Consider the following 18,755-nt stretch of genomic DNA (forward strand, 5'->3'; position numbering starts at 1 on the left):
GTGGCTAGTTGCCCCTGCTGGAAAACCAGCAAGTTTGAGAAGCGGTGTTCTGGGCTGGACGGGGTGGCATGGGAGTCCAGAGGTTGAGGAGAACCACGGTGCTCAGAGTTGGCTGGGCACCGACTCAGGTTCCCGTTAAGGCTGCTGGGTGAACCAGGCCTGCCGGCTAGTGGTGTGAGGACCAGGCGGGGGCCCTGGGACAGGAGGAGGGCTCAGCACATCTCGTGGTAGCACCAAGGAACTTTCACAGGGCGTGCGTGTTTGTGTGCACCCGTGGTGTGTGTGCGTGTGCACACATGTGTGTGCATCCGTATGTATGCGTGTATGCCTGCGCAGGAAGGAGGCACCCACACAGCACCGACAGGCTGCAGCACCGCCCTGGTGGGTCCATTGGGGGCTCTGGTTCAGCAGACCCGCGCCAGGGTGGCCCCTGGGCCAGAGCGGGCATCTGAGCCTAGCGGGCGCAGCAGCGAGCGAGGGAGGTGGGGCTGGGGAGCAGAGGGGAGGGGAGGAGGGGAGGGAGGGACGGGGGAGGCTCCGGGACGCCCTGCAGTTATTTGACAGGAGCCAGGGAAGCCGCACGGAGGCGGAGGAGCGCTCCGAGCCGCGAGGGTAGCTGGTCGACTCTGGGGTGCCTGGAGCGCTGGGGAGAGGACCTCGAGCAGCCCCTCTGCCCGGCTCCTAGCCGCTCTGCGTGTCGCCGCGCTCCAGCCGCGCGCCCCGCCCTCGCCATGCTGCTGTCGCGGCTCTGCTGGCTGCCGCCGCTGCTGCTTGCGGGGCTGCTCCCTCGGGCGCCCGCGCAGAAGTTCTCCGCACTCACGGTGAGTCCCAGCCGGGTCGCAGCGTCCCCTTGGCTCTGGGCGCAGAGAGCAGGTGACCCTCGAGAAGGTAGCGCTTCCTTCTGCAGGCCCGGCCCGGGCAGGTGGGACTCTGGCGGCAGGGTGGCGTGCGCCTCCGGGCTGGACTGCCGCCTGCTGCGGGGGGGCGCACGGGGTGCGGGCGCCGCGGGTGGGCGGGAGTTGGGGCGTGCTCCCCCACTTGCGCGCCTATATCGCCAGCGCCGCCTACGCAGAGGGTTCGAGGCGGACCCACCAGAGAGTCAGCGCCCACTCGCTGCTGACCCAGCTGCCCGGAGCCCGTCTGCACGCGGGCTCCTGCGTGGGCGCTTGCTTGGTGCAGGGGCTGCCGGCTGTGGGCCCTCCCTGCGGCCCACGAGTTTCTCCTGAGTCTCCTGGAGACCTCTCTAATGGTGGCTAGGAAACGCAGACACTACCAATGAAATCGTTTGTCAGTGGGGTACGCAGGCAGAATGGGGGAGGGAGGAGGCGCCTCCAGGTCCAGCAGCCATGTGCCCTCAAGTCCTCTCCCAGGGCCGGTGCTGGGCGCGGGCTGTGCCCCAGCGCGTGGGTCACGGCGGTTGACCGCTGTGTGTTTTTCTTTCTTAGCTGCAACTTCTGGGGGACGGCGTGGCTGGCAGGGCGCGCATTGCCAAGCACACAGCCGTGTGCAGGGGCTGCGCCAAGCCACCGGCCGCTGGCCGGCGGACTGCAGCCCCCAGCTCCGGCAGGCCTCGTGGGCTCGCAGCATTTGCAAACCCATAATTAATGCAATCTGCAGAAACGAAAACATTCCACTTAAATATGTTTTTGAACAAGTGCTTGAGAAAACACTAAGGCAGGAAGAACACCTCTGGTAGAGAGACGCTTTTAAGTGGCCAGGGGCTCGTCCTGAAGGCGTTTGCTGTATCTTAAATCGAGGTTTCAGCAAATTCGAAGCCCTCCGCGAGCCTTCTTTTTTCTTTTAAAGCAGTACGAGGGGGAAGGAGTTGGTGAGTTCATGGTTCATACCTAAAATTCTTCTGGAGCGGTCATGGGTCCCTGCCTTGTCTCACAGCGACTTGTAGATTAGAGCCTGCTAGCTGGAGGCGCGAAGGAAGTTTTCACACGCTCGGCTCTCCCTGTGGACTTCTGTCTCCCCGAGGGTTCACTGCCTGTGTTCGAGCCTGTGCACATCTGTACACACACACGCAGAGATGCACACGCACAAAAACAGAGCCTCCCACCCCCGCCTTATGGTGCGCGAAAGGCTGGGGCCACTCCTCCGAATGCGACCCCGAGTTGGCTCCAGCGCTGTAGTGGCAGGTTGTCCACCGCTGCCGTGGGGTTTCTGAAAGTGCCAGAAGCAGCCTGTCATCTGCCAGCCGGGCTGGGGGGAGCCTCGGCCGGGTGGTCCTCCCGAGGAGCAGCAGAATCCCTGCGGTTAGTTATTGGAACAATTTAAATCTCTGCAGATTTTCTCCTCTGCTCTCCCCGCCCTCTTCTGACTTAACCATTTGTTCGAAGCCTCTGACCCTCCGCCTCCAGCAGCTCTCAGGGTGCCCGGCGATGCCCGCCCCATTGGGGTGCCCATGGCGACGAATCCTGGGGGCCTGCGGTGCCTCTTCTACTGCACTGCCCAGAAAGCTTTTGGCTTCAAAACCACATTTGCAAATAAAATGCTGTGTTGCTTTTGCATGCAGGAGAAAAGTTTAAAGCTGTAAAATATTTTGGCAGACTGCTTCCTACCCCACCCCCAGCCCGGGACATCAGGAAGTTGGCCGAGGGGCCTTGTGGAAAGGTTGCATGTGCCGGGTCTCCCTGGGGTGCTGATGTCTCTCCAGACCCTTTCCTGGCCTGTGGGGGTGTCTTTTGTTCTCAGGGGAATGGCTGTGGATTCACATCTGGCCTTTCGCCAGCCAGAGAGGCAGCCCCAGCCCCTGGAGACGGGGCTCGACAGCTGGTGTCCTCTGGGGCATGCTCCTAGCTTTTCTCTTCTTCACCCCCCTTATCTGTAAAGTGGGGATAAAGTAATGGCGTCTCTTTAACACGTGTGAAGATGAGAAGTATGCTTCTAGTATGCTTCACGCGTATTCGTTCTCCAGTTAACAGTGTGTCTGCTGGCACCCACGGCACAGCACCTCATGAGACAGTTTTAAATGCCGTCATTACCAGCTCACACGGGTCGTGCCATCAGGGGTCCTGCACTCTGGCCCACGTCTCTCCACCCATCACAGCGTCCGAGGGCACGCCCCGGTGCTCGGTGTGTGTGCGCATGGCCGACTGTGAGCTGTGTACACTGGCCGGGCCGCGGAGACATGCGTGGTTCTCGACCTCCTGCTCTGTCCACTCTGCAGCCAGAGCCTCTGTCTCTTGGGTTGACGGGTTTGCTGACCGGGCCTCCCAGAACTCCGCCGGTCTCCCCGCTCCTGGGGCAGAGCCTGGCCTGAGCATGTCACTGGGCTTCGTATTCCAGACTAAGGGAATCTGCTCTGCTTGACAAGTGTCTCTTTTATGTTTTGCCCTAAGACATTTTGTGTTTTTTTCTCATGACTTTCTAATGCTTTGTGTAACCTCATGGTCCTTGATCCGGCCTCAGTGTTTTTTCCAGTCAGCAGGGGTCTGCGGTGTCTACTCCACCCTCATTTGGGCCCGTGTCTCTTTCGTCCGTGAAGACATGGGGCCATCCCCACTTTCCATTTTTCATATGAGTGGTTGGCCTTCTTAAAAAAATTTCTGTGCGTGGCTGTGACTGGGAATAACTCCCAGCGTGGCTGGCTGGTTACACAGCAGGCTCACTCTCTTCTGCGGCGTCCAAGGCGCAGTTACATGGGCCTTGACCGACAGCCAGTGAGCCCACGCCTGCGCGTGTGCTGTGCGGGTCCGGAGGGGCAGCGGTCCCCGTGTCCCTGTCCCAGCAGTGGGGCCGTGGCCTCGTCTCGGAGCTTCCCCCGTGCCTCGGTGCCCACACTCAGAAGGCAGCGTTGAGGGACCCCCGCCCTGTGCCACCCCGCGCCGCCCCGCGCCTGTTCTCACTGCCGGTGGAGGGTGAGTGCTCGGGTGTTCCTGACGCCCACCCTCTGCTGGGGGTGCTCTGGTCTGCGTCCTTGGTTCACCTCCCAGCAAGCTGACCAGAAACGTGCTGTCGTAGCCACCTTCCAGGGAGGGACACGGGACTTCCGGAGCCCCTGTCGGAGCCCCCGGGCCTGAGGCTGATCGAGGGGCTTCCAACCCCAGCCTGAAACTGTTCTCCTTCCTTCAGGGTGGGGGTTGGCGTCCGGCACAGGCTTTGTGTTCACCTTTATGGACTTGGTAGTTGGGCACCACCTTCCCCCTTCGGGACTGGTTGACCTTTGTCACCTTCCCATGAGGGACTGGTGCACCGGGGCTGGGGGGTGGGTGGCTCGGGACTCGCTGGGCTAGGGCACGTGTGACCAGAGTTGAAATGGTGGCTTTCAACCCTGCACGTGTCTCTTTGCTTTGAAAGAGAGGGCAGGAGACAGGAAAGAGGATTTGCTCGAATACCGACTTCAAATGTGTCTTTATGAGCGTGTCCAGGAGAGGGTCTAGTGCGGCCGGTGCTGAGATGCCGGGGTGCGCTTTCCCTTCTCCTGCACAGCTGCCGGATGGCCCTGGGGCGCTCTCCGAGGCATCATGCCACTTGCCAGCCCCCCACGGGCCGGGCCACAAGGTAGCCAAGGAGGAGGAAACTGGACACAGTCAAGGTTTCCCCATCGAGAGGCCCGTTCATGTGGCGACCCGTCTGGAGGAGTCACTTGGATTTAGAGTTGAAGTCAAAACCGTAAATAAAACTTGAAGCCCCTGGCCCTAACAGGACCACAGGGAGGGCCCAGACGTGGCAGAGGTCGCGGTGCTGAGGGGGCAGCGGGTCTCCGAGGGATCCTGGGTCCTGATGAGCCTGGCAGCCGCCCGGGGCTTTGGGAGGGGCTGCAGCGGGGCCATTCGGGCAGGGCAGCGCTCAGGTGGTTTGAATGAGAAGACACCCTACTCCACACACACAAGACAGACGTGGAATGACGAGTTAGCGGTGGAACGTGGAAGCGGAGAGAAAATGCGAAACATCTCCTGGGTTCATCGACAGAAAACTGGAATCCTCCCCTTCCCGATGGTGACGGTGGTTGGACGAGATTTCACTGTGGACATTGGTGTGACTTCAGCGTGTGGATAGCCACCCACTGAGTATTTACCTGGAGCCCACAGGGGGAAGGCTCCAGAAAGTGGAATGTTGACTTTATAGGGGCTGAGCAGAAATTGTCGTCCACGGGAAACAGTGGGCACCCTCCTGTGGTTTCGTGGCCCCGGCTGGAGCTCAGAGAGCAAAGGTCTGCCACAAAACACAGGTGCGTGCAACCAAGTTGGATGTCGACTCACACTTACATTGTCGGCATTCAAAAAAAAGGAGTTATAACCGAAACTTGCACACCGCGCCGTCTGGCCAGATTTGATGAGAATCTTTGGCGTGGGGCCCGGTCTCCGAGTGACCACTGCAGCTGTCGTGACACCCAGCGCTTTAGGGCGTGTGACGCCCCGCGGCCCTCGCTGGCTCCGGCGAAGAACTGCCGGGGTCTCCTCTTTGCCTCTCCCCCCTTCCCTTTTGTCTTACCCTGGCCACCTTTTCCCTCGCTCGTCCGCACCTCGGCCCAAAGCACACTCGGTCCCTTTGCTTCTCCTTCAGTCTGCACAGACCACTGGCGTTGTCCTGTCTGCTTAGTCCTGGCTGAAGCCCCTTCAGAGGTTCTGTAGTTCCTATTCCTCGTGTTCTCTCCTCTGAGAGCCCTCGCCGGCCCCGCTGCCCAGTGCTGTCCTGGGGGCCGGCTCGCTGTGGTGGGTGGGCCGCTGCCGCCACCCTGTGCCCAGCATCCTGTTCCTGTGCCTGTCCATTAGCAAGCCCCAGCCCATGGCGGAGTTTTTTCGGGGTAAACCAATGCTTCCCGTTTGAGGTTGCTGGCGGAGAGTCTCCCAACAAGGAAGTTTCAGGGAGCAGGCGGGGCTTTGGAGGAACAGTGACCCGCGGGGCCTTTGCTGCTCAGGAGACCCTGCAGGCACCGTCTGCTGGGCCCGCTCCACTAGGGTGTCTCAAGTTTGCTGGCTCTAGCCCCTTCTTAAAGAACAAGTTCCTCTGTTTCTTGGCCCAAACTTCTGTCGTGTCTAGGTGGACCTTGTCCAAGGCGGGTGTTTTTGTTTACTTGTCTTCTGTTCTGCTCCGTGATCAAGGCCCAGAAACAAGCACTGCACTGCACGTACATGATGAACACACTCCCGGGCACTCAACTTCCTTCTTGGGGTGCGGGACATCTGTCTGGCTTCCCGTGGCCTTGCCTGCCTGGGCGGGCCTGTCCCACACCAGCCCACGGCAGACGGGTCCTTGGCCAGGGCCGCACGCCCCTGTCCCATGAGTGAGGCCTCATGCTCACAGACGGTACCGAGGTCGACTCTGAAGGGTGGAACACCCCACGGGCACGCGTGAAGCCCGCATGGAGCTCAACCGGGGGATCCCTCATGGTGGTGACCCCAGGGGCGGGGGCTGTCCCTTCTCCTGTCTTGGGGCTCTCAGCAGCCACAGAGAAGGAGGCGTCCGCCACCCCCAGAGCCAGAAGGCTGGCCCGGCTCCTGTGCTCTGACTGAGAGGGGCCTCGAAAGCTCAGTGCCGGGCGGTGGCCTCTGTCTGGTGAGCCACATGTTTGCGCCGACCGAGGGACAATGTCACAGCGCTCTGAGCAGTGATGGAGACACACGTGACTGAGCGTGCCAGCCGCTGACCTGGACCTCTGAGGGCACCTTTCAGGGCTGGGACGCGGGGTGTGTGAGCTCCTCCCCTGAGCCTCTGTGCCCAGCAGGAGTGTCCCACAGGTGCCATTGGAACTCTGGTAGCGTGAGGCGCTGCGGCTCCACTAGTCACACAGACGCTGGCCCCAGGCGCCAGCGCTTCTGCGTGTGGTCACCCTTGCTCCCACGTAGCCACGCGTGTAGCCCATGTTCAGAGCTGAGCGCAGACTGGCCTTTTCTTCCCCGCATCTCGTTCCGGTTTCTCATCACTCACACGCCCCGACGCTCCCATGAAGCTCTCTGCACATGACTTTCGATCCCATCCCTGCACTTTTTTTACTCTGGCCTATATTTTTCATAACATTGAGGAAAAACACACAATCGAAAGAATGCCACAGAGACCCTCAGCATCTCTGTTCTCAGAGGACCTCATCCCCAGGCTGGGGTCCTCCTTTCTGCTTTCTGGGTGGCATCACCGCTGCCCCACGCTGCCCCTTCCCTCACTGAACCATCCCCACGGGGGCGCTGTGGGGTCACTGTGGCCCTCAGGCCGGCGCAGCACCTCCAAGGGGTCACCATGCAGCCCAACGTGACCCTGCAGGCTGCAGCCATGTGTGGTTGGCTCTCGGCCCCAACTGACCCCCTGATCGGAGGCTCTGGTGCGACTGTCCCTCCCGATGGCTGCTGTCGACTTTCTGAGCCCGCAGTGGTCCTTTGGGTGCGTTCCTGACCCCGTCGCCCCAGGCTAGAGAGTCCCTGTGGTTCTCAGATTTGCAGAGGACCCTCTGTCTTCCTGTGACTGGGTGGCAGCCATACACCTGCAGGACAGGCCGGCCCCCCTCCCAGGAGAGGACGCTCCGGGAGCTTCCTTCCGCTGCCTTGATTCACTGTCCCCGGGGGATTTGGCCGCATCCACGGCCCCCTTCACCCCCATCCCCCCACCCCAAAATCAACGACTTAACCCCATCCATAAAACACTACATTGGATTTCCCAGTACATGTTCCTGTGAGTCACGCTCTGAAAACGCCACGCTAATTGACACGTGGCGAGTACGGCTGTCCTCTCGCCCTCGGGCCCCAGCTGCCGTCTGGGAGCAGTGCCGGCTCCCCGTGCCGGGTGAGCATCGCTGGGCTGGGACCAGAGTCAGACTCCGCCGAGCGCCAGCGATAGTATCTCCTCTGTGCCCCTGGCCCGCCGAGCAGCTGGATGGCTTTCGTGGGTGTATGTGGCTGGGGCTTCGGAAACACCTCAGGGGAAGGAAGGTGAGTCACTGCTCCGACCTGAGCCTACACGTCTGCTCCCTGCTCCGTGTGGGCCGCGCGGGGCCCAGAGAGGGAGGCGCTCACGCGCATCGGGCCCCATTTGTAAAAGATTTGTCCTGTGCAGGGGGGGCTGCCAAATCCAGAGCTCCTTCTCATCCAGAGATGCAATCCGGGTGGGGCTGCGGGCCCCTCTTCCGCACTCCTGGCGTCCGTCCTGCCTTTGGCACCCCCGCCCCCAAGCACAGGCTCCAGGTTCGGTCCCCGATCCATCCATCACTGCCCATCAGCCATCTGACACTCCGGGCTGGACACTACGGTCAGAACTGTCCATGTTGCACATGGACCACAGGAGGGAGCCTGAGAGCAGGCTGGCCCCTCCCTGGGGGAACTGGGGCCCCAGAGTGGGGTTTCGGGCTAAGGCCACCAGCAAAGCTTCCCTCACCTTGGTGACAAAAAGGACCCCAACTCTGCCACTCAGCCTGGGTTCAGGCGCCACGCTGGTCTTCCCAGTTCTGGAGACTTGGCTCCGGTGCAGAGGTGCTAAATAGGGAATGGGGCACAAGGGCCATTTTTTAATGCCCCTGCAGCTTTGTTCGGAGCCTGGGTGTGTGTGTTCCGCTTCGAAGTGCGTGCTCAGGCCTCAGGCTCCTTTCTGTTTCCCACGAAGTCGTCACTCACTCCTCATGGGACGGGGCTCTGGAGGCGGGCGATGTGCCAGCCCCCAGGGAAGCAAGTGAAGAAAATCAGCGTCCAGCTTTCATGGGTGACTGTACCTGCTCGAAGGGATGGGGGGACTTCACCTGAGGGGCATGAAGCGTCCCCTGTGTTTTGGGGGGAAGCTGGGAGCGTCCCGTGTGGAGGGGGATGCCTAAGAGTGCCAGCAGCTAAAGGGCTATGTGGGGGTGGGCTGGCAGCCTAGGGGGGTCTCCCAGGGTGTCAGAGCAGAGGAGAGGCAGGCTTTTGGGGAAGCCATGATATGGGGGTGCAGACAGGCTCCTGGTACAGCTGTGATGTGGGGGTGCAGACAGGCTCCTGGTACAGCCATGATGCGGGGGTGCAGACAGGCTCCTGGTACAGCTGTGATGTGGGGGTGCAGACAGGCTCCTGGTACAGCCGTGATGCGGGGGTGCAGACAGGCTCCTGGTACAGCCGTGATGTGGGGGTGCAGACAGGCTCCTGGTACAGCCATGATGTGGGGGTGCAGACAGGCTCCTGGTACAGCCGTGATGCGGGGGTGCAGACAGGCTCCTGGTACAGCTGTGATGTGGGGGTGCAGACAGGCTCCTGGTACAGCCATGATGTGGGGGTGCAGACAGGCTCCTGGTACAGCCGTGATGCGGGGGTGCAGACAGGCTCCTGGTACAGCTGTGATGTGGGGGTGCAGACAGGCTCCTGGTACAGCCGTGATGTGGGGGTGCAGACAGGCTCCTGGTACAGTTGTGATGCGGGGGTGCAGACAGGCTCCTGGTACAGCCGTGATGCGGGGGTGCAGACAGGCTCCTGGTACAGCCGTGATGTGGGGGTGCAGACAGGCTCCTGGTACAGCCATGATGTGGGGGTGCAGACAGGCTCCTGGTACAGCCGTGATGCGGGGGTGCAGACAGGCTCCTGGTACAGCTGTGATGTGGGGGTGCAGACAGGCTCCTGGTACAGCCGTGATGTGGGGGTGCAGACAGGCTCCTGGTACAGCCATGATGTGGGGGTGCAGACAGGCTCCTGGTACAGCCGTGATGTGGGGGTGCAGACAGGCTCCTGGTACAGCTGTGATGTGGGGGTGCAGACAGGCTCCTGGTACAGCTGTGATGTGGGGGTACAGACAGGCTCCTGGTACAGCCGTGATGTGGGGGTGCAGACAGGCTCCTGGTACAGCCGTGATGTGGGGGTGCAGACAGGCTCCTGGTACAGTTGTGGTGTGGGGGTACAGACAGGCTCCTGGTGGGGCCGTGGTGCTGAGGACGGGCCCTGCAGGGTTCTGGCTGTGCTGCTTCAGACAAGGATGCACGGTGCTGCCTCCTCCGGCCCTGGGCAGGGCCAGCATGGGCCGCAGGCCTTGGGCCTGGTCCTGAGTTCCTTTAAAATATGAACGCGCTGAATTCGACCCTTGTAACAGACTCACAGTTCCACCTGCCGTCATTGTCACTCCTGGGGGTGACCCTTGAACTTGTTGGAGTCCCGGCCAGGCTGTGGGGTCATCAACAGTTCCCTGGAGGCAGCGTCTTCCAAACCCAAACCCCCTCTGAGCGCAACACAGAGGGCAGCTTGGACGGACGTGCCCGCATCTGCCGCATGGCAGGCAGCGGTGGTGACACTGTGCACCAACACTGGCCCAGTGTCCTCACTTCCCAAACTGTGGTCCCGACGGCAGGCTGCGGGACCCTGCCCTCTGGGAGGGAGCGTCATGCCGCCGCCTCGGCTGAGGCCCCGAGTGCAGCGGGAGGGACAATAATGTGGCCAAGTGGGCCGCACCAAGGGGTGTCAGATTGTGGGGACCGACTTCTGGGTGCTAAGTCACTGGGACTGTTTGGGAGCTGGTCCCACACACATCACTCCCGGACGGTCACAGCTTGTCACCAGGGAGGAGACGGGTCTGTGCTCCGTGTCAGTGCTGGGAGGCACCGTGGGAGGGCACGAGGGTGGGGGTGGGGGGACCCGCGGGCAGTCCCTGGACCCGCATGGTGTCCAGGGAGACGTGTTTAATCAAACCGTGAGAGCAAAGCTGGTGCCGCCGCAGGCAAGTGCGATTCCACTCTCTACCCTGCAAACATCAAAACCCACGACGCAGCACCCCTGCATCCGCCTGGCCGTGCTGCACAGCCGTCCCGGGCGCCGAGTCTTCCGGGAGGCCCAGGGCTGCTGCCTGACAGGTGGCGCTCGCGTGGCGCGAACTGAATTGTAATCACTTAATCCCCGTGTTTGCCTCTGGGCCGCCTGGTAATTACCAAGTGACCTGGAGCATCGCCCCTTGTAAACACGCTGGGTGCCGGGTTCCCACCGCATCCATGGGGCTGGAGGGATCCTCTGGACCAGCCGAGGGGCAGTGGCAGGTCTCCACGCCTCCCGCGAGGGCGCTGGGCCGGGGCTGGCCTCTGGTCCGGCACCCACAGCCCAGGCCCCCCACCTGTATCTCTGCACCACCATCCTGCTGGAAGGCAGAGGGCCTGGCGGGCAGGACAGTTGGCCCAGCAGAGGGGAAGCTCCGGCTTTTCCAGAAGTTGTTCCCTCGCTCCTTTCTGTCCACCGCTAACAGGACTGCCCGTCTTGTATTGCCGTACCTGTCACTGTTTCGTGGCTGCGTGAGGCTCACGGCCCAGCCCCACGGGAGACTCTGCCTCTGGGACCTGTTCTGGAAAGACTGCCGGGCCAGCTGAGGGTTGGCCCTGTGGGGCGGCCCACAGATCGGTGTCCAGGACTTCCCTGCCTGTGGACACCCCACGGGGCCTGATGTCTGCTCGTGGGAGAGCATCACATGGGTGGGCAGGAGGACCTTACCGGCCCCCTCTGGGAAAGGGGGCCCACCTGCCTGCCAGGGTGGGTACATCGCTGGTGCTGGGTTTGGGCACGGGCACCAGCTGTTCCTGTCCTTCCTCCTACAGTGGCCACCGAGCTCCATCTTCTGGGCTGCAAAGTGGGGGAAGGCCGTGGTCTTCGTCCATCTGTCCCTCTCCCTGCTGTCCCCCCGGGGCTCTGGGGTCAGTGCGGCTCCTGGTGGGGGGCAGGGAATGAAGGCCGGGCTGGACCGGCGCGGCCCCCACCATCCATGCCTGCCACATGCTCCTGGTTTCTCGTTTCCCTCACTCTCTAACAATGCTGACTCCTCCTCCAGGAAGACCTCCTGACTGCTGGGCGGGTATAAACGCCAACTCCGTGTGCGGCTGGGGGCCTTCAGTTAGGCACGTCGTTACTATTAGTCTCACTTCACGACAATTACATGCCGATTTGTTAAGTGTAGTTTGGAGGCTAGCGTGATGGGGCAGTTTAAGTTCATGGAACTTGCTGGTAGTTAATCAGGTGGAGGAAACCGGGGTTGTGAGCTGCTGTGCTCCGGGCCCTCATCGGAACCCTTTCCCTGCTGCCCCCTCCGCCCCTCTCAGAGCCCGGCTGCACGTGGACCCCAGTGCCAGTGGGGCTCAGACCGTGCCACTTGGCAGGCAGGGACATTGGGCCACAGAGGGACCAAGTGACATGCCCAGCTGCAGGGCAGGGCTGGGGAGTTCCCGGCAGGAGTCCCCAGATGTAGTTCTTGGGGACACGAGGTCGCTCCGGCCCCGTGCAGAGGTCACCGTGCTGTTTTAACATCCAGGGGCCTGTGGCTCGGACATGGAGGGACGGCTGCTCCTCTGGGCGTCATTTTAACGTCGACAGGTTTGCAAGGGAGGAGCTCACGGCTCAGTGGCTGTGGAGCGTTTCCCAGGCTCTTTCTGGTCGGGGTCACAGAGTCCCCTGGGTTCGTGGACGAGGATCTGGGTCAGACAGGAAGGGCAGCCCAGGACAACCTGGACGGGAGATGCCGGCAGCATCTGGAGGGAAGGTTCTCCCAGAAGATCCTTAGGAGGTGCGCCCTTCCGATTAGTCATGCCTGGGACGAGGACCGTCAGTGACTCGGACCCCTCGGAGGAAGGGCGCTGGGATGGAGGAGCTGGTTGCTATCAGGGGAGGGCCCAGGGCGTGCTGGGCCCCGGGTCAGGGTGGGGACGTTGGCTGGAGTTTCTCCTCATCTCCTCCCAAGCTGTGGGTGTTTGGCCTTTGTGATCTTGACTGATCCACGGTCCTCTCGCCGCAATGCTGAGCTGTTTGGGGACCGTTCAAAGATGCCTTTTAATTTATTGTAAGTACGATGAAATGCACTCTGATGGACCGATGCTCCAGATGGTTTCTCAGACGTCCACGCCACACTCGCGTGACAGCTAGCCTGTGTGACACGCTATACCTGCAGGGCCATTGGACTCCTCAGGGGACGCCAGCTGCTGGGGTCCAGCCTCCACGCAGCGCTGCGGACGGGCTCTCTGTCTAGGACCCGAAATAGACTCTAGAGGCCATGTGACAACGTAACAGATGCTTTGAAAAGTGACCACGTAGCCTGTGTCGGCACCACCCACCACATGTGCTCAGCTCTCGGGGGCCTCCTCTAGACTTTATCGTGTGATGTGTAAGAACTTTGTTATGTTGAGAATTTTGTATCTTTTTCACTTGGTGCCACATGGGGGTCGGAGAGGTGCAGTCAGAGAGAGGGCCCTTGCCTCGCACACCTGGGCATCAGGGGGCTCTGTGGGACCGCCGGTCCCTCCAGTCCCGGGAGGCCCAAGCGGGCAGCAGGGGCACAGCCCCGAGTGGGGGTCAGCCTCACCAGCCTCCGGCCGCATCCCAGTGCCGGCTCCCTGTTTAAAGGGACATTTAATGCCAGATTTCAGCACAATGATCTCTCTACCCAGCTTCCGTGGGCGTCTCCGTTTGTTATTATTTTGGTGGGAGGAGGTTACTAGACAGTAGCATCCCTTTTTAAAACTGAAGACAGTGAAGCACTGTGTCTTTGTGGATGTCCCTTGGGTCAAAGGCTCCATGAGTGACGACAGTGGCAGTCGGCGTCCCGGGTGGGGTGAGCCCCCCTGCAGGGACTCGAGGACCTGGCGCCCCACGCCCGGCACAGGGACGGGTGGGACGGCCTGCAGGCCCCCTCCCTGCCGAGGTTCAGTCCTCCGCAGGCGTCTCCTATGGCTGTCGGGCTGGGTTTTCCGCTGCTTTCCTGTACGGAGACCCTGACGTTACCGGGTGCCGTCGACGCCCTCGGACGTTAGGCGAAGCCTTTGCTCAGCAGCACACTCCCCACACGGAGCCTCGCGCTCTGACACGTGGACACACGCAGCCTGTAATCCAGTCGGGAAAATCGGCACGGGGCTCAGACACACCTGAGAGGAGCGAGGCGGGCGTGCCGGGAACACCACTCCATCCCCCCAGCGATGCCAGCTGCACACACATCGTCGCGAGGCGCTCCTGTCTGTGTGCCCCCCCCACCCCATAAAGGCCTTCCCGCAGGAGAGGCAACAGGCCTGCGTCAGAGACCAGTGAGAAAGCTTGGGTGGGACCCACCGATTCGGGCCGGAGCCCAAATGTGTCTTTTGAGGAGGCAAAGGCGGGGGCGTTTATGAGACAGGGAAGGGGACAGTGACGTCCACAGCAGGAAGATGACGAGACACCGTGACGCTAATCCTGAACAAGGACTTTCCTTTTCAGTCCAGCAGTCAGCTGTCCGCCAGTCGTCACATCCGCTCTTGTCAACTTTGCAGACAGGCCTTGCCCACGCCCTTCCCCCCACCTCTCCTATTCTCCTTTTCGGTGTGGACAGTAAGCACTTTGGGCTCGTCCCCTGGCACTTAGTTACTAAGTGTGCACTTAGAGGGGCCTCCGTCACTGATCGCTCGCTCTCCCTGGCACGTCTGAGCGGTCGGCCTTTTTACCGCTTCTCTGTCCTACCAGAGACCTGACAAGAACGGCTGGAAGTGTGGGGCACCTACCGAGCCCTCCTCTCCTCTCTGTGTGGGTGTGCCAGGGCCAGAAGGGAAGGGAGGGTGGAGCAAAGCGGGGCCTGTCACCTGTGTGCCTTGGACACCTGCTGAGAGAGGTCAGAGGCCGAAGCCACCATTCCTGGCCGTGGACCTTCAGTGCAGCAGGGAGCTGGACTGAGGGACAAAGAACCGTGCACAGTCCGTGTGTCCTGCCGTGGCGGGGGAGGTGGTGGCTGCGGGACAAGAGGGTTGCTGTGGTTGGGGTGGCGAGCAGTGCCAGGGTGTTAGGGGAGCCTCCGAGAAGCGTGGCGCTCGACCTGTCGTGGGAGCCGGAGCACGCGGGGTGTTGTGAGACAGGCAGGTGTCTCTGTGGGGTGGACTGGGGGTGAGGTGCTGGGACGCAGGCCCCTGGGGTCCAGTGCCGGGGCAGGTGAGCCTGACGGAAGGAGTGCACTCGAGGCCGGGAGTTTCAGCTCAGTGCTTTTCTCGGCTCCCCAGCTGTGCTCAGTGCCCCGTGCGGTGCTGTGCTCGGAAGGAAGAGTCACTGGGCCGGGTACACTTGACCTCTGTCTGTTCCAGCTCAGAGGAAGGGGCGGGAGCACCTGATGATGGACAGGTCCGGTTTGGCACAGCCCTGGTTACAGAGAATTGACTGGCAACTTAACACGCAATACCTGATATTTATGTGTGTGTTTTGGCAAGACCCTTGCGGAGAGTCCATCACTGATAAACGTTAGAATATTTTTGTAGTCTACGGGATCCTGACGGCACAGTGTGTCCCACCCACTGGCTGCCGTGCTGCCGGGGAGGGAGAGGCCTGCTCCCTCCCGTGGGCTCGTGGGGTCGAATGGGGAGAAATGGCAGGAAATCCTGTTTCGACACCAGCAGGACGTCAGGAGGCTGAGTTCTCCTCGGTCCTTCGCAAGCTGGGAAGCTGGTTTCGAAGGAGAGTCACAAACTTGAGTAGAGACTGAACTGCCAGCACGTTGAGATGAGTTCGGCCGTGATCTCTTCAGAGGACAACGGGCTTGCATGCTGATGTCTACTGGCACAGGTTTGTTCAGAAAAACAAGTCCCGCTGCTCTACAGTCTCACCTCGTGCGAGATGCCGCGCAGCTGTGCACAGTGACGGAGGCAGGTGTTCACGGACGACGTGCAGACCCTAAACTAAGTGACGAGTTTCCAGAACCAAGGGAGAACTCCTGGTCTGAGAACGACATTCAGAATAGAGAGGCCACGGTATCTTTAGAGCGGACACCGTTGTGGTGAGACTCGGTCTCCCTGGAGGTCGTAGTTTAAAGTTATGTTAGTTTGACATATTAATATTGGGTTTTGGGTGTGGTTGTAAACACTGGCTAGTTAAAATTAGCTTTATTCGGGCATGTTGACAACATGGATATACCCCCCCCTCCCGAAAAGTGTATACTTCCTAATTTTCTTTTTTCAGTTAAATAACACCATTTCATCTGGGATGTTTTCTAGTGTTCCGCCATCTTCGTTGTTCTGTGTTCCTTGGTTCTCGCCCTTGAGAATGTTTTGACCTGAACCCCTAAAGAAATTGCTGTTCAAAAACGTAATTTGATTCCATGCAGTAGCCGCGTCCTGCCTTCTGCACGTCAACGACCGCGAATTTGGTGCGTGCAGAGTGCCTTGCCCGGGGGGCCCTTCTGATGCCCCGCGCAGCCTGGAATTAGTGTGCTGTCTCCGCTTCCAGCATAGACCTCGTCGTTTGCTGGGTTTGACATTACTCCAGGCACACTGGTCTGAGCCTTGGCGAGTGTGTTCATAGTTATACCAGATGTTATTAAGAACAGTTTTTCCTCGGGGCCTTCTGGGTGAATTTATTCTTTATGAGACAGCAAAGTACGGGGTGTGGGGCCAGGAACCGGGACACGTGGGGGCAGGCACTGTGTTAATCCCGTCTCCGCTCCAATCAGGGATTTTAGGGGCGCAGGGTGCTAATCCACTCAGTAAACAGATGAAAACTCTGGCTAGGTCTCCTCTCTTTTTCCCGCTCCTGTGCCTCTGAACGCAAACCTCGCCAGCATTTCAGGAACTGCTTTTCCAGGTCAAAGAGCTCGTCCACCCCCTTGGATAAACAGGGACACTGGGAATGGCCTTCGACACGTCCTCACTGTCGGGAAGACAGGGACTGATGTGAGTCTCTGACTGACTCTGCGGAGGCCTTCCCCGCTTTTCTGGGCCAGGCAGCCCTGGGGCCTCAGGTCTTCCCTGCGTGGCGGCGAAGCCGGTCTGGAGCAGCCCAGTCCCAGAGCCAAGCCCTGAGGGTGTGGGGACCCTGAGGAAGAGCAGGGCCTTATTTCCCCCCAACCCCCAGGTCCTCTGGGAATTGAGGGAGAGGTCGGCTCTGCCAGCATAGGGGCGCCGGTTCTGCTTCCCCAGATTCCAGGGCTTACTGACCAGGGTGCCTTTTAAGGACACACGGAACCCGTGTCTGTTACGTGGATGGGCCTCAGGCTGGGGCTTCTGTTTTGCTGGGGGAACCATGGAATCGGGGACGCCACACAGACCAGCCCCGCCCTGGTCACCCGCCCTCCTTTCTGGGCTGTGGCCCCCGGGGGTGCTGTGCACCAGCCCCAGGGTGGCAGCTGGCCGCCAGGAGCCTGACGAGGGCCAGTGGACTCTTTCACGATGTTTTGTCTCTGACGCCGGCGGCCATTGGATCCGGAGCACTGTTTTCGACCGAGGCCATTGGCAAGGCTGTGGTAGCTTCCAGAGTGCCAAAGTTTTCCTCCGAAAAACCTGGACTCTCACGGTGCCTCTATGTAACGTGTCCCCTCTCTGTAAAACACGGGTCACATGTGTGCCAGGGATGCTCTGAGCACCTCCCGAGAAGTGACGCAGATGTTTGCGGCGTGGTGAGACGTGTGGGTCCCAAGGACACAGGACGTGGTTGGTGGCGGTTTGGAGATGGCCCTGCGACAGTGGCCCAGACAGGCTGTGTCCTCACTGAGCTCATGTGCTCCCTGACTCCCGGGACGGGCCCGCGGGCCTCCACCTGCACCCGGCCCCTTCTCCTCACTGGGCTGTCTCAGGGTCCCCTCTCAGCTCTGCGGGGACAGTCGCCTCTGCCCTGGGCTGGCGGGCTCTGGCCTCCGAGGACACCACCTGGCCTCTCCTGTCCCTACAGTCCCACTGCCCCCTCACCCCACCCGCTTCTCTCTGCACCATCGGCCCCACAGCACCTTGGGAGCCCCTCCACCTCCCCTTCGTTCCCTCGGCAAAAGCCCGCCCGGTTCTTCCTCCTCTGACCTACGCATTTCCCTTCGCTCTGTTGTGAAAGGTGTGACTGTCGAGACAGGGTTTTGGAAACATGACTTTCCCCCTCAGCGTTGTGCGATCAGCACTATACCCCTGGAGTGTGTCGGCACAGGTTCCTTTGGAACCGTTCCTTTAAATCGGGGCTAGTGCAGGAGCATCCCATCCTGAGCTCCAGTGTCTGGTTCATGAAGCCCGGGAGAGGGCCCGTGGTCCCCACCTGCCCAGGGCAACAGGCTCCACGCAGGTGCCTCCTGAGAGCTGAGATGCAGCCGGTGCAGCGGACCAACCGAACTTGAACTTTCATTGACTGTCACTGAACTTGTGTGTAAACAGCTCACAGGGCTAATGGTGTCTGCACTGGACTGTGCGTTTGAGAGCGGAAAGGGCTGGTTCTGCCTGTGTCACACCGGGAGAGGGTGGTGTGGGTGGCCCGGCTGGGAGGAGGCGTCCCTGACAGAGGACACAGGCGCTGGCAGCAGGGAGTGGGGCAGGGTTCTCGTGCATTTCCATAGCCATGGTGGCTGTGAACTTAGAGCACGTGGGGAGAGGTGAGGCTGCCTTTCGGAAAATCTAGAGAAGTCTGTCCCGAGGATCCCAGGCCTGGCTCCCTCCTAACACCCCCAGACTGTTAGATAATGTCGAGCATCTGTGTCATTCGTAGCCCACGGTGATGGGGAAGAGCCATTTGTACCAGTGATGATGCTGGACAGGTGCCAGTGAGGAGAGGGACCCCCAGCAGAGCTGGGACAGCGGGACAGGAGGGGCACGTGTCCCCTGACCCCCAGCTCCTCTTCTGTGTGACTTCCTAGGCTTCTTTCCAAACAGTGCTCTGCAGCTGCCCCCAGCCCCCCTGAGCAGGGACGCAAGGTGCTCCTTATCACCAAGAGAGGGATGCTGGCTTCCTTCCCAGTCCTCTCCACTTCGGGCTGGTGGTTGTGGTGGAGTTTGGAGGACATGCATATGGGCAGATGAGGGTCCCCCTTTTCTTGAGGACCCTCTGTGCTCACCCCAGCTGCGAGTGTGCGAGCCCCGAGGTGGTGGGTGAGCAGGGGCCTTGCTGGCTGCGGACACGGGAGGGCTGTGCCAGGACATCCTGTCGTTGGGCGTG

The 18,755-nt window shown here is 60.9% G+C and overlaps 1 protein-coding gene across 2 annotated transcripts in view; it reads left to right on the top strand.

Annotated features, from left to right (window-relative positions):
• Window positions 1-542: 542 nt before the first annotated feature.
• Window positions 543-18,755, top strand: part of SMOC2 (SPARC related modular calcium binding 2) — an 87,460-nt gene continuing 69,247 nt past the window's right edge. For both annotated transcript variants that reach the window (XM_053914331.1, XM_053914332.2), the window contains exon 1: window positions 543-821. In XM_053914331.1, the coding sequence (XP_053770306.1) occupies window positions 732-821 (90 nt within the window). In that variant the 5' untranslated portion in view covers window positions 543-731. The remainder of the gene's footprint in view (window positions 822-18,755) is intronic.

Source organism: Desmodus rotundus, chromosome 11 (genome assembly GCF_022682495.2).
Source record: "Desmodus rotundus isolate HL8 chromosome 11, HLdesRot8A.1, whole genome shotgun sequence".
NCBI lineage: Eukaryota > Metazoa > Chordata > Mammalia > Chiroptera > Phyllostomidae > Desmodus > Desmodus rotundus.